Genomic DNA, 14555 nt, shown 5'->3' on the forward strand with positions numbered 1-14555 from the left:
GCGGTCGTGTCCTTTTCTTACATCTGTCTTTTGGTGATGGGTGATGTGCGGCATTGCTACAAAATAGCGCAATAGTAGTAACGCAGGCTTTGAGAAAGAACCCTAAAAATAACAAAAGTGCATATAGTAACTGGCAGTGAAAAAGAAGCGAAATAAAAAGTGTGTGCTTAGCAACTGTGGTTGCAGAATTTATCTGGAATGGTTTCCTGTTCTGAGGCTTAAATATAGATATATATTTCCAATTTAAATCCACGGAACATGAAGTTCCCCAAGAAAGGAGCAAAAGATGTGGGTAATTTGGAAAGAATGTGGTTATTTAAATGATTTTACAAAGATAAATAGACATATCAAAAATGAAGGGAGAAGCCAGTTTAGCCCATCTGTTCTGCTAGTTACCCTGCCTGCTGTATCATTGTACACTCTAATTATAAACTATTTCACTGTCTTTGAAAACCAGCGTCATCATTAAAGTTCAATAAACTGAGAATTATTCTGCAAATGCCTTCTATTTTATATTCTATGGAGGCGTCTAACAAAGAGCTGGCCAGTATGTTGACCTGGTGTTGACTTAAGGTTCACACGTTTCATTTGTCCATCCATCCAGCTCTTCTTTCAGTAACAGAAGGCCCAAACGCTGCCCTAAAGCAGCACCCTTAATGTGTGAAACTTTGTGAGCTCCCCAGAAAATGAAACATTACCAACAGATGTTGCTTTGCTGACGCCGCTGAATGTCTACCAGCAAGTGATTGGCTGTAACGTTTCTCTTCCCCCAGAGCAAACAGAGGAAAGCGAAGTTTTCCAGGACCTCTGCTGGCAACACCTGAGCGACGACTTTGTGTGCAGCCGGCCTCTGGTTGGAAAACAGACCAGCTACTCGGAGTGCTGCTGCCTGTACGGCGAGGCCTGGGGGATGCAGTGCGCCCTGTGCCCCATGAAGAACTCAGGTAACTGGTTGCAGGTTGGGCTTTGTGTTTTTTAAGGTCTACGTTTCTTTACATGGACCTAAATAACACCATGGAGGATTACGGTTCCTGTGGTAAGAGTTTGTGTATTTGTGCGTGCGTGCGTGCGCCCATGCTCATGTGTCTGTGCACGTGTGTCCGTGTTACTATCCTAATGGTGACTAGGCTGTGACAATACAATCACACTTTGGGGACTAGACATAAATCTTTAAGTACATCGTGGAGAATTACACTTCCTGTGTAAAAAGTAGTGTGTGGGCCATTGCACATGTTTGTGTGCTTATGTATGTATGGGTTTGTCTTACTATTCTTTTGGGTTCCACGGTGTGACTATATACTCACGCTGTGGGGACAGGACCTAAACCAGCCACAGCACCATGGAGGATTACGGTTCCTGTGGTAAAAGTTTGTGTATTTGTGCGTGCGTGCATCCATGCGCATGTGTCTGTGCATTTGTGTCTGTGTTACTTTCCTTATGGTGACTAGGCTGTGACAATACAATCACACTTTGGGGACTAGACATAGATCTTTAACTGCATCATGGAGAATTAAATTTCCTGTGTAAAAAGTAGTGTGTGTGCATTGCACATGTTTGTGTGCTTATGTATGTATGGGTTTGTCTTACTATCCTTTTGGGTTCCAGGGTGTGACTATATACTCACGCTGTGGGGACAGGACATAAACCTGGCACAGCACCATGGAGGATTACGGTTCCTGTGGTAAAAGTTTGTGTATTTGTGTAAGCGTGCATGCGTCCATACGCATGTGTCGGTGCACGTGTGTTTATGTTACTATCCTTATGGTGACTAGGCTGTGACAATACAATCACACTTAGGGGACTAGACATAAATTATTAACTGCATCATGGAGAATCACATTTCCTGTGTAAAAAGTTGTGTGTGTGCCATTGCACATGTTTGTGTGCACATGTATGTATGGGTTTGTTTTACTATCCTTGTGGGTTCAAGGGTGTGACAATATACTCACGATGTGGGGACCGGACCTAACCAGTCTCAGCACCATGGAGAAATACATTTCCTGTGGTAAAAAGGTGCGTGTGTATTCTCCAAAAGTACTCAATGAAAAGCAGCTGCATTATTTGTAGAGGCTAAAACTGGTAGTCGCTTTCATACCGCTATCTGCCCTGAACAGCACATTTGTGGAATTTGGGATATTCCACCATGCAACCCTTCCCCAGGAGGATTATTAGGGGCACCTGCTCACCTGGCATGGCACAGGATGGCTTGCAAATTATGTCATTTCAGCCAACCAGCATGGCCACAAGTGACGCATTCAGCAAATATGATTGCCCAAAACGGTCCACGGCGGTACAACAGGAGTCTCACACCGGTGCACTTACGGCTAAAAGAAACCACCGCTTTGATACAGTGTATGTAGCTTGCTCTACATTTTGGAGAATGGCATGTGATGGTTCTACCTGGAATCAGCGTGCTTTATATTTTTAACGTATTCATATTAAAACAATATTTATTCAAATGCATGCATGGAAAAATGAAGACCAGCAATTGCATTCAAGGGCCCTGACTTCTCAGCCCTTTAAAGTCGAATGGGCTCGGTTTTTCCCCATCCCATTAGTCTGAGGAATAAGCACTGAAGGCACTCGCGGGGCAGCACGTGCAGCATGTGCTGTGTAGTGATCGGCTGATCACTGCTCTAGTGTTCCAATGTGCCAGCCACTCCCTGAGGGCTGGCTTACACTTCACCCCACACCCATCCAACACAGGCATCACTGGTCCGGTGACCCTGGCAATAAAAGGGGCCGGGCGCACGTGCCCTGGGCCAGTTCTACGATCTATCTAAGTGTGTCCGTGTGGTCATTATACATGCACGAGGGCCTTGGGCCCTGCAACTTTACATTGTCAACGAGGGGGCTGTGCCTGTGCGTGCAGCAGGCCGAAAGATTGGCGAAAGGGAGTAGTGATGCCTGTGTCGAAAGCACCCCCATATAAGCTGGCACAGGATGCGCCTAACGGCCCGCAGGACATGTGAAGTGCCCTGGGCCTGAAGGAGGTGAGCGGGAGCCCACCCCGCACCTGGTGTGCCCGCAATGACGTGGCGGCACACAGAACGCGGAGAGACCGCGTGGCGAGGGAGGGAGACAGTGGCGTGACCCCTGCCACCAACCTGCTGAGGCCCCGATTGAAAAAGAAAAATGGAGCGGGAGACCACCCCGCATGCGGACAACCTAAAAGCCCGCGGGGCATGAGGTGAGCCCGCGCGGGTGCAGTGAAGTAGTCGGGCCGAAGGAAGAACGAACGACAGGCGAGAGTGTTGGCTGCGAGGGGCGGGAGTAATCAGATAAGCACGCGACTGGCTGCCGCATAAATGAAAAATAGGAGAAGAAACTCCCAGAGACTGAGGAAGCCCGGGTGCTTCACCCTCCCCCGCCACTGGCATTGTACAAAAAACAGTGGGAGTGCCGCTGCCGTAATGTCAAAGTGGTTGAGAAGGCCGCTGTGCAGTGTGGTGGCAAGGGCCCTGCTCGCAATTGAAACAATAAGAAAAAAACTGAACTGAAACGTACTGTGGGAAAGACGAAGTCCTCCTATGGAGTCCAGCAGCCGGTGTGTGTCAGGGGAAGCAGCCATATGTGGAGGTGCGGCTGGCTGATGAGAGGCCGCGCCAGCATGGTGCTCGGTTCCAGCATAGCCTGGCGGAACGAAACTGCAAGAGAGCAGCAGGAGCGGCCGCGAGAGTGAAGGGGCAGTGAAGTGTGGCCCACAGTGTGAGTAAAGCTGCTGAAGCCTAAGGAGCGCTGCAGGAACAATCTCAGCTTGGCGCCCTTCACTGACCAGAGCCAACGCACACGAGGGCTGACGGGCGTGGGAGCAACTACAGCCGAGAGGCGCCCATTGAAAAAAAAAGAAAGTAAATAAATAAAACTTAATGCAAGGAATCACTGACAGAATATCGAAGGTCAGAATATCGACCTACAGAAATATTGACGCAAAAAATGTTAAACATACATATAAAATACATACAAAAATACATACCACTAATATAAATATCGATATTATTAACAACAATATTTTTGCTAATGATATTACTTACTTCGATATAAAAAAAACGATCTTACTTACCTTAAGGTCGATATTCTGGTCACCGATATTCTTGACATCGATATTCTGTCCATACGATATAAAAAAATCGATATTAGTGTAGGTCGATATAAAAAAATCGATATTTTGACTGCACACCTTATTAAGGACAGAGTTGCAGCATAGAGTTTGACTGTTGTGGCCTATGATCAGAGGCCAGGGGAGAGGTAGCCACGTTTGTGATTTTCCTGAGAAAAATGAATAAAATACACAGCTCTGGAACTGCTGCTGAGGATGAAAGCTGTTGATGGATGATATGACTGTCACAGATAAGCATGCAGAGAAAGAACAGACTACAACCCAATGTCACTACACCGTGAAGACTACCAGGACATGCAGATCCATGTGTGTGTTTGGAGAAGGAGCACAAAGCAAATGCAGGAACAGTGGCGGCGAACCCATTGACAGTGAGGAGGACAACGGCAAGAAGGGAACCGTGAGGACAGAAATTACCAGGACTGGTGAAGATCCTGCGATGACGCCTAGTGGCCACAGGGGGTCACCGCAGCAAGTAGGGTCACTGGTAATCTTGCCACCAGAAGGGAAGGCAGCAAGTCCATGGAGGACAGGGGAAATGGGCAGCATGCACGTCCAGTGGCAAAAGGACGCCACCGCAAGTGGAAGAAGAAAGAGCGCAAGGAGCAACATTGCGCAGAAGATGTACCCCAGACAGGGACGGTACAGGATGGAGCCTGAGAGTGAGTAAGCCAGGTGATCACACGGCGTGACTCATCCTGTAAAGCCGGCCCGAGAGGAGGTTGCAACAAGAGAGCCATGTCCTGGTGGTGTCGAGGTGCCTGGAGAGCACCCTCAGAAGAGACGACCTGCCAGAGGTCTGAAGAGACGACCTGCCAGAGGTCTGAAGATATGACCTGCCAGAGGTCAGAAAAAACGACCTTCCAGGGGTCTGAAGAGAAGCGGTGACCTGAGAAGAGGTCAGAGAAGATAGAAGATGACCAGTCTGACAAGAGGACCAAGGACAGGTCAAAGAAGAGGACCGAAGAGAGGTCTGACAAGATTGACCTGAAGTCAGAAGTAATGAACCGAAGAAGGTCACAACAACAGGTCTGGTCACCGAAGGAAGTGAATGCATTGTCCTAGGGGTAGGACAAGACCAGGGAGACCCATGTGAAGTGCACGTCACATGGGGAGGCCTGGTCAGTGAAGACGAGCAAGAAGATGGGACTGGACCACGTCGCGGAAAGAAAGAAGGAACAAGGAGAAGTTTGAGTGGCATGACGCCACCACGAAGAAATGCAGAAGAAGGAAGGAGAAGTTTGAGTGGCAGGACGCCAACATGAAGAAGAAAGTTGAAGCAGAAGAGAAGAGTAGAGAGGAGTGTGTGACATGACAACTTGCACACCAGAAGGCAAAGGTGACACGTGCGAGAAACTCGGAGCACAAGGCCTGGAGAGAACATCGGTGGCACTCGGAGAAAACACCTACCTACGAGTCCTCAGACCACCTGGTGATTACAGAGGTGAGCAGGCTGGACCATTCATAACACCTACCTTTGGGGTTGAACAGGAGACTGGATGGCGAAAGTGCTTGGACGTCCTGAAGACGAGGAACTGACCACTCCACACCAGACCGTGGATATTCAAGGGGCAAAGGCCTCAGGGACACCGGGGGCAGTGGGTCCATCTCCTGAGAGATGGATCCACAGCAGTGCTTCTGCAGGTCCCAGGAGGACGAAGATCTCATGTGAAAAGACAGGAGTCAACAACTACCTTCAGGTGGAGCTAAGGACATAACGGTGGGATTCGAAGCGTTTTCTCCACACATCGAGAGGGTTGCATTGGAGCGACACGATGAAAAGCACCAGTCCAATGGAAACCTGGTGAGGAGGGCCTCTGGAACATACCGTGAGAGGGGAACACCTGCGAGAGGAGCATCCTGGTGAGAGGGATGCTTTGCAAGTACTCCACCGTTTGTAAAGAGAAGTCATGCCGCCTGTGTGGAGAAACCACGACAACCAGGACTGGTGGTGGAAAGCAACATCCATTTAATCCACCATCACTCTACCTGTTTTGCCACCATGAGAGCGATGTCAAGAAAGACTGTAAGAACAACTTCCACGCCCAGAGTTGGATAGAGACCGGACCCGCAGAGCACACATGAACTGTGCTAAAGTGGACTGGTGGTCCAAGTTGCTGTTATACCATCGTCTTTATTTTGCACGCAGCTCAAGAGACTCATTGGAAGTTTCGGTTATTGTGTTTTATTGTGTTTATTCTCTCCCACAGGTTGGTCTTTATTTGTTTCAAGTTTTGAATAAAGTTTGGGAGGGATGTATCGATCGGCTGATCACTGTTCTAGTGTTCCAATGTGCCCACCACTCCCTGAGGGCTGTCTAACACTTCACCCCACACCCATCCAACACAGGCGCCACCGGTCAGGTGACCCTGGCAATAAAAGGGTCCGGGCACACGTGCCCTGGGCCAGTTCTACGATCTATCTAAGTGTGTCCGTGTGGTCATTATACATGCATGAGGGCCTCGGGCCCTGCAACTTTACATGCTGAACTTCAGCGCGCGATGCGTCATAGTAGTGTTGTAAATGTACCATCAAAATTGCACCAAAATCGAAGCAAAGGAAGTGTTCCGGAATAGCGGCAACAAGACATTGTTTTTCCTTTCTGCGTGTCTATGGACACGATTAATACTGCTTCTCACAATCTTGTGTCAAATGACACCGTTTGTGGGTTTTCTAAGGAGTGTTTAAGTTCGCCCATTAGCAGCCAGATGCTTGCATTTGCATCTGAAAGGTGATTCTGTCCGCTCACCCGGAGTGCTGTTTTAACCAGTGATTGCCTGCAAGAAAAAAACGTAGAAAGTCAGGAACACAAATGTATTTTGCATTTCATAATTCTGCGCTTTAGTGCTACAAATATGATACCATCATCTGTTTTTTCCCAGCAGAATGTTGCATTGTGGGGCTCGTAGTTTTGCTTTTAACAATTTCAACATCGGCACAAAACCTCAGTATACTATTTGCTGTTGACTAAAATGACAGAATTGACCGCTTGTTAGCTATGTTTTAAAAATTTTCAAAGTGAACATGTCAGCAGGTGGCCAACTACATTAAAAAAATAAAATTATTCGACGTGTAAATCCAAAAGCAAACTCTGCACAAATATTTTGTGAGAGTTCATTCTTTCTCTCCCATCATACATTAAAACAAGCATTGGCAATGTGGAACATTTTTCTCATATGTAGTAGACATTTTTGTACCAAGCTTCTCTACACAATAAAGGTATAGCCGTATCGCAGCAGTGCAATATTCCATAACAGAAGTAAAAAGTTAAAGATAGGTGGCATTAGTAGAAGGAACAGGGCATGATTCTCTCACACATGCAGGACAGGTACAACACAGATAGCTAACACACCAAGGAGTGAATGAGAGGAGTTAAAGGCTGTTGTACAATTTGCATAAACCATAAGAAGTACAAAACATCCACGAAGAAACAGCCAAACCTCTTATAGAATTGACATACATTCATGGACTCTTACAGGATGATGAACACTCCAGGGGCGTAACACAGGCCCCTGCAGCCCCCGCGGTGCGGGGGTGCCACGAGCTGCAGGTGGGCCCCCTCAACTTTCATTACGCCACTGGAAAACTCCACTACCTAGTGTGGTAGGCTTCATTAGTGAGTTCCATATCTTGCACTAGGAAGCATTCAAGAATACTGCTGTTCACTGGTTGTAAGTCTCTTAGTTATGGATTCCCTTGTTTGGGTGTGGCTGTGTCACTTATGTCAACATTTATGTTCTGCCTTTGTTATACCGTCAGTCATATATTAAATTGTATGTGGATGAGCTAAAATGTTGTTTACTCTTGTCTACCTACCAAAGGATTAAAAACAGGAGGGCCAAGCAACTGACCCTATTTCTTTTTTCCATCAACATGTTGTGGTACTCAAATATTGCCCCTGTGGGTTCAGGTGACTCTCTTAGGAATATAAGAACCCCACATTAAATATTGTGACACAATCCCTGCTTCATAGGACACGTTCACCAGTCTCATATGGGGTTTAGGAGCGATTGGGCAAATTTCCTCTGGTCCTACTCCTTAAAGACGCATTGCAATGTGTTTTTGGCAAGGCTGTCAGCAAGTGCAGCATGTTTTGCAGGGGAAGTCGCTGTAAATAGGCCATGCCCATGCTGCCAAACCACACTTGCAGCTGACTTCGTGTATGACACAGGAGTTCATAAACCTTGCGACGGCGAACCTCATTCCCACCACCAAAGCATCTCATGCCTGACTAGTGCCAATTGGGCAGTTGCAGTGTGGCAGTGATGGCCGAGTCCCATAATTCACAGTATCCCCGTCTTTGTTGCATCCTGTCTGGAAAAGCATCACCGTGGAGGCAGAGGAGAACAGCTCTTAACTCATCCTGGACCTTCTGCCCTAGTGTCGCTTACTTTCACTTTATGGCTGAGGTACCAATCTTTACATAAAAAAGTTTCTTTTCAAATGTTTCACCTTAGCACCTTAGATTATATCACTGCACTGAGTGGCCTTTATTAGAATTCTTCAACCACAACCTTGCTGCTTTGACAGTTTTATTATTGACTAAAGAGACAAGTCTGCTGTCTTGTTTATCCACTATAAGCATTTTTTTGATATATGGAACACCATTATGGTCTTTTACACCACACACAAGAGAGATTGTTGTACAGTGTACATCCACAACTGTCTGGTTAAGCTTGGAGGCCAGGACTGAAAACAGGTTTCCTGAATAGACGTGCAATTCAGATCCTGGATGGGCATCACATTCTTTCCCCCTTCTGCCTTGATGACAAATATATTGGTGACCCAAGAGGCAAGCCAATTGTCTTGTGCCACCTGTACAAAGTCTTTATTGCGATTATAGATTAAGCAATATTATTGTTAATTAAATTGCATACAAGAGAAGATTTTTGTACACTGCACATCCTGACCTGAATTATTGCAAGGTGCTCTCAAATGTGATGATCATGGAAAAGGAATTAGAGGGGGAAAAGGTAATTGTCCAGTATCACACAGTTTTGTGAAGCTGAAAAGATGTGATTGAAACCAGAGTTTCTGGGTCAGGCTCCTATCCACTAGTTTTTGCCCGTAGTCCAACAAAAGCTTCTGACTGGTCTGAGCATGTTATGCATGTGCATGTGGTAACAACATTGGAAACACTCGGAGAACAGGTAAAACCTTAGGCAGAAACAGTGCAAGCTTCCCAACATCAGAGGATGGGTACAACCAGAGAAGCATCAGGACAAGCTTTTATCCATCACATGACAGGCAGCAGTAGTTTAAGCTTTACTTCCTCACAGAACTGGGACAATATGGCAGTAGCAAAGCAAGCTTCTCTCTCTCATAGAACACAATACATACAGTCTTCCATTTCCCGCAGAACAGATTTGTTTTGTCAGACTAGTACTAGCTTTCATTGCTCACAGAATGTGTACAGTTAAGTCATGAGTGGCATGCAGGTTACAGACAGATGTTTGGAGTGTGTACTTAAGTCACTGAGGTGAATATATAGGTTGATGAGATATGTGAGTTCTGACGCCTTTCTTACTTATTCAGGTCAGGAAGCTGAAGCTTCTACTGCTGTCATTTGGAAACCTGGAGCAGCCTCATCACAGCATAACTAACTATGCTCTAGAAAGGCACACAAGTAGCAACCTCTAAGAAGAGGCTTGGAGTTCATGCACACCAGTCACTGTGCTATCCAAGGCTCAGTGCCTGCACCTGTTCAAAATGTTAAGGACCGCAAGTGTGGTTAAGGAATGAGGGGTGATCTTTTTTAAAGGACACATCCTCATTTACTTTTGAGTAACTGGAAACTACCTGACCACAGCTGAAAAAACAATGAAATTGTAGTTTTTCCAACGCTACAGGTTTCCCTGCTCTACACAACACAGTGGTTGACTGCGACCTACTGGTACATTCACAACGTAAGTAATTCAGCTAAATTTAGCATATCATAGCATAAAAATCCCCAGAGGCAGTGAGGTTGCAGGTTGAAAAGAAAAAAAGAGCTATGGGAGATACCACTCTGTCACAAATAGGTGGGTGAGTCTCATTCTTTGAGAATGTGCAGAGCGCTGTATCTCGCAGGCGCACACAAAGACAGAGTGTTTCTGGCTGTAGAGTAGGTGTCGGTACTCTGTACAGATACTCACTATCCCAGACTCCCTGGGGCATATGTACGAGCAGAGTTGCGACGCTCTTGCACCATGCAAGGTGGTGCAAGAGTGATGCAAGTCCTCAATGAGATTTATGAAGCCATGTAAGGCCACTTTACGTGGGCCGGAGTGCCTCCATAAATCTGGAGTAAAGGTGTTCCATGAGCGATGAGTGGGTGCTCCTACGCAACTTGCATGGTTTTTGATGCATCCCGGAACTGGTAAACCTGGTACGGTGCCAAAAAGATACACCTTCCAAGATAGATGTAATGAGGAGAAATACCTTTATTTCTCCTTGCTACTTTCTCTTTCTATGGGTGCTGATTCTGCTCTCTGTTATTCCGATATGTTCAGCAACTTCAGTTGCAACACATATTGGATTTATAAATTGTGGAGAATATATCATGCCCAGGGTCGTATTACAGGAAGTGCTCCGGGGATGCAATGTGCATGTGTACATGGTTTGCACACCCCGGGGGACTTTGTATTACAGAAAATGACAGAGATGCTCGTGTGGCCCCATCTGTAACGCTGGTAATATCTCAGGAATGCATTTACTCATTTGCATGGGACATGGTCCCAGGCAAACAAAAGAATTCAATTTAAGCTTTATTTCGACAAAAATGTCATAAAAGCTACAAATAAAAAAATGACATTACTATTGTTTTAAAAAGAAATTGCAAATATACAACATATTCGATTAGCATGGACGTTGGTGCAGCCAGCTAATCGATTGGCACCTTTTGTCAGAAATACATGTATTGTGTTAAAAATATTAATAAAAGGAGAGTAACAATGATAGATAAAAAGATAATTATCCTAAAAACCAGTATAAAAATAATCAATATTTCATCATTGTATGTAGGCAGTGATACAATACTTAAAAAGGCTTTGCATTTGCTTAGTCTGATAGCGAAAATTTGAAATGTAATGTGCTTGTGCATAATAATTCTAACAACAGTACTATTATGACCTTAAAATCCCTGTTGACCTATATACAATAAAAACGGTATCTATCTCGAGAGGGCTTTCCATCTTATAAGCCAGGCTTGACCCAAGAACTTCGCTACGCAGCAGGAAAAGAAGGGCCTAGAATCGGACTTGAGAATGCGTAAAGCTGTGTGGTGGTCCCGTGTGCCAAGCTGCCGGGAAAGCGGTTTCAGCCATTTGGCCCGTGGTGTTTTATACGCCGGGCAAGCAAACAGTAAGTGGGCAATGCTGTCTGTCAGGGCCTTGCAACTTGGGTAATTTTTCCCGCTGCTTGCAGACCATTTTGCTGTCACTTCGCAAACAGGGAGGGATCCATACCTAAAATGCATATACAGTATTCTATTTCTTGGTGCCTTGATTAAGTCAAGGTAGGGCTCAAAATACCTAGTTTGTTTGTGGGAGTAGAATTCTGTTGTCAGTTTGCCCACATTAGGCCTGCTGATTTCTCGTTGATCCACCCATTCCCAGTATGGGCGTTTAAGTTCCTCTCTCCTTGGGGGTTCTTGGCTAGCCCAGCAGCCACAAAGTCCTATAGCTAACAGCATTTTCTTAATGTCATGTATCCAGCCTATTTTCCCCCCAGTGTCTAGGCGGGTGAGCTCGGTGAGGGCTTCTGCATAGGGAGAGAGCTCAGGGGTCTGCCTAATGCGAGCTTAGAAAAGTAAGGGACGTAGCCTAGCTACATCTTCTATTCACCGCCTACCCATGTCTCATAGCAGCGGGGTAAGGGGGATATTTTTGGGTGCCGTAACTAGGTTTCTTAGGAATTTATGTTCTGACCTGCAGAGCTCATCTAATTTGTCAAATCCTCAGACTTCTGCTCCGTAAAGGGCAGCACTAACCGCCTTTGTGTCGGATATTTGTAGGGCTGGAGCTGCAGGCCTAGTATGGGAGAGGCGATGTTCTTACGCTATTACTCCGGCCACACGTTTGTGTACCATCAGCATCTTGCATAGGTGAGGTCTCCAAGACATTTTATCAGAAAGTCTTACACCTAGATAATCAAAGGTGTCAACCTTTTCAAGGGGAATCCCACCTAGCAGAGGTCCGTTCCTGCATGATCTGTGGCAGTTTAAGGCCATAAATTTGGTTTTAGCACCATTTATGACCAATCCCCTGTTGTCACAAAAGAGTTGAAATCTGTTGATTAGGCATTGTAGCCCTGCTGGGGCCTTAGATATCAACAGAGTGTCGTCCGCAAACAACAGAGTTGGCATCTTCTTACCCCCCCAGAGTGGGCGAGTCTGCTGGCTCCTCCAGGAGGAAATCCACTACCCCATTCACATATAGGGAGAACAAGGTTCGAGCCAGAACACAGCCCTGTCTTACTCCTCTGTTAACAGGGATGCGCTCTGTTAATTGTCCCTGTTCCCCCCACCTGACCTCGGCAAAGCTACCCTCATGGAGCCGGACCAGTATATTAAGGACAAAAGAGGGGATACCAATTTCGCCAAGCGTTGCCCATAGCCTAGATCTAGGAACCAGGTCAAAGGCAGTCTTCAGATCGATAAATGCAAGGTAGAGACTGCCTTTACCTAGCACCACCACCTTCCAGTAAATTAGAAGGAATCTGAACACTTGGTCCATTGTCCCGGTCTTTGGTCTAAAACCGGCCTGGAACTGGGAAAGGATATCCTCATCTTCAGACCATGACTGTATCCTATGCAGAAGCATCCGGCCAAATACCTTCTGCATAGCATCAATCAGACTTATTGGTCTGTAGTTGGTGGGATCATCCCTTGCTCCCTTTTTGTATATGGGGACCACTTCAGCAGACTTCCATGACATTGGGATCGGTGCTCCATTGGCTATGGCATTTGTTAAGGATAAGATGTAGCGTGTTCAGGGACTGGGGTCAGCCAACAATAGGTCACCAAGTAGGCCATCCGGGCCTGCAGCTTTTGAGGGGACAATTTTATTTATTGCGGCTTCCACCTCCAGAATGGTGAAATACTCCTCCTCTGCTAAGAGCCCATTTGTCCCAGCTGGTTCCCCTTCCGTGCTAGCCTCTACTGCTGAGTAAACCCCTTTAAAATGGTTGTACCAAGTCTGGCTGGTGATATGATTCGGGGGTGGGCGTGCACCTGTCCTACTTCCCCAGCTAACTAATTTCCAATGCAAATTGTTGTCCTTGGATGAGCATGCATCTTTTAGCTGCTCCCAACGTGATTTGTCCCAGTTTGCCTTTGCCTCTCGCTGGGCTGCTTTATAGTAATTTCTGGCTGCTTTTATGTGCATTTTGTTTTCTCTTTAATGGCTTTCGTCAGGGATGATCTTTTTTCCCTGCTGTCTCTGTTATACCAAGAGTATCTGTCCTTGGTGGAATTGCTAGGTTTTTCCTTCTGGTTTGTGACCTGAAAGTATGCATTGATTTGAGTAACAGTATGCATTTGGGCCCTAGGTACATCTATTGATCTTGATACACTACAAGCCGCATCTTTGAGCTTGGCCGTGACGATTGTCAATTCATGTTTGATGACAGCAATCTTTGCCTCGCTCAAGGCTACCCTTTTCCATTTCAAGAACTTTTTACAAATTGATGGAACTATATCTCTGGTGACTGCCTGGGGTTGGGTGTTCTGGTGGTAATAATTTGCTTCCCAGGGGGGTTTCAAGGTTAGGCACAGAGGATTTTGCTCACTCTCTGTAGTTGTACCCACTAGCATATCGATCAAGTGCCCCCACATGTGTAATCAATCCTGGACAGGCAGCTAACTCTATTGTAGGTGTTAGCGCCTTGCTTATCAGATAGTGACCTACCGTTGGTTGCCCTCAAACCATACTCCATGGTAATAGAATTCATTTGGAGTACCTGCTGTGTCCATCTTTTGACTAAAGGAAGGTCAAGTTAAGGTACTGCCCACCTACTATGCTAAGCATTGAGAACTTTGTATAGAGTGGTTTGGGAGTTAGAGGAGGTCAGGATAACTGATTCTTGTAGTCAATCATTAGACTCCAGGGAAGACGTGCCTGCTAAATGTAATGATACCTGTGTGTTAAGTGTTCTGCCCAACTCGTGTATGGGAAGCTGCCTAAATTGAATAGACGACCCATCAGGGGGACAAGTGCGAAATTCTAGAGCAAGGAGATTTTCTGCCATCTCGGTTTCCTTTAGGATAATCTCGATGTTATCTCGTTGGTTAGTTGGTGAGGGGCATCTCCGTGCTCTTAGGATGTCGTCTCTGATCACTGATCTGCATCCCCTAATATGACGTATCCAGTGGGTCACCTTGTTAATTAGGGATTCCTCACTCTCATGGGCGTTCTTAGTATTAATTCACGGGACATTGGTCATGTAGATTTTTTGGGTT

The 14555-nt window shown here is 46.0% G+C and overlaps 1 protein-coding gene across 1 annotated transcript in view; it reads left to right on the plus strand.

Moving 5' to 3' along the window:
- LTBP1 (latent transforming growth factor beta binding protein 1) overlaps window positions 1-14555 on the plus strand; it is a 1238788-nt gene that overhangs the window by 1173152 nt on the left and 51081 nt on the right. The window contains exon 33 of the mRNA XM_085612185.1: window positions 774-944. Within this exon, the coding sequence (XP_085468311.1) occupies window positions 774-944 (171 nt within the window). The remainder of the gene's footprint in view (window positions 1-773; window positions 945-14555) is intronic.

This window comes from Triturus cristatus, chromosome 6 (assembly GCF_964204655.1).
Source record: "Triturus cristatus chromosome 6, aTriCri1.1, whole genome shotgun sequence".
Taxonomy (NCBI): Eukaryota; Metazoa; Chordata; class Amphibia; order Caudata; family Salamandridae; genus Triturus; species Triturus cristatus.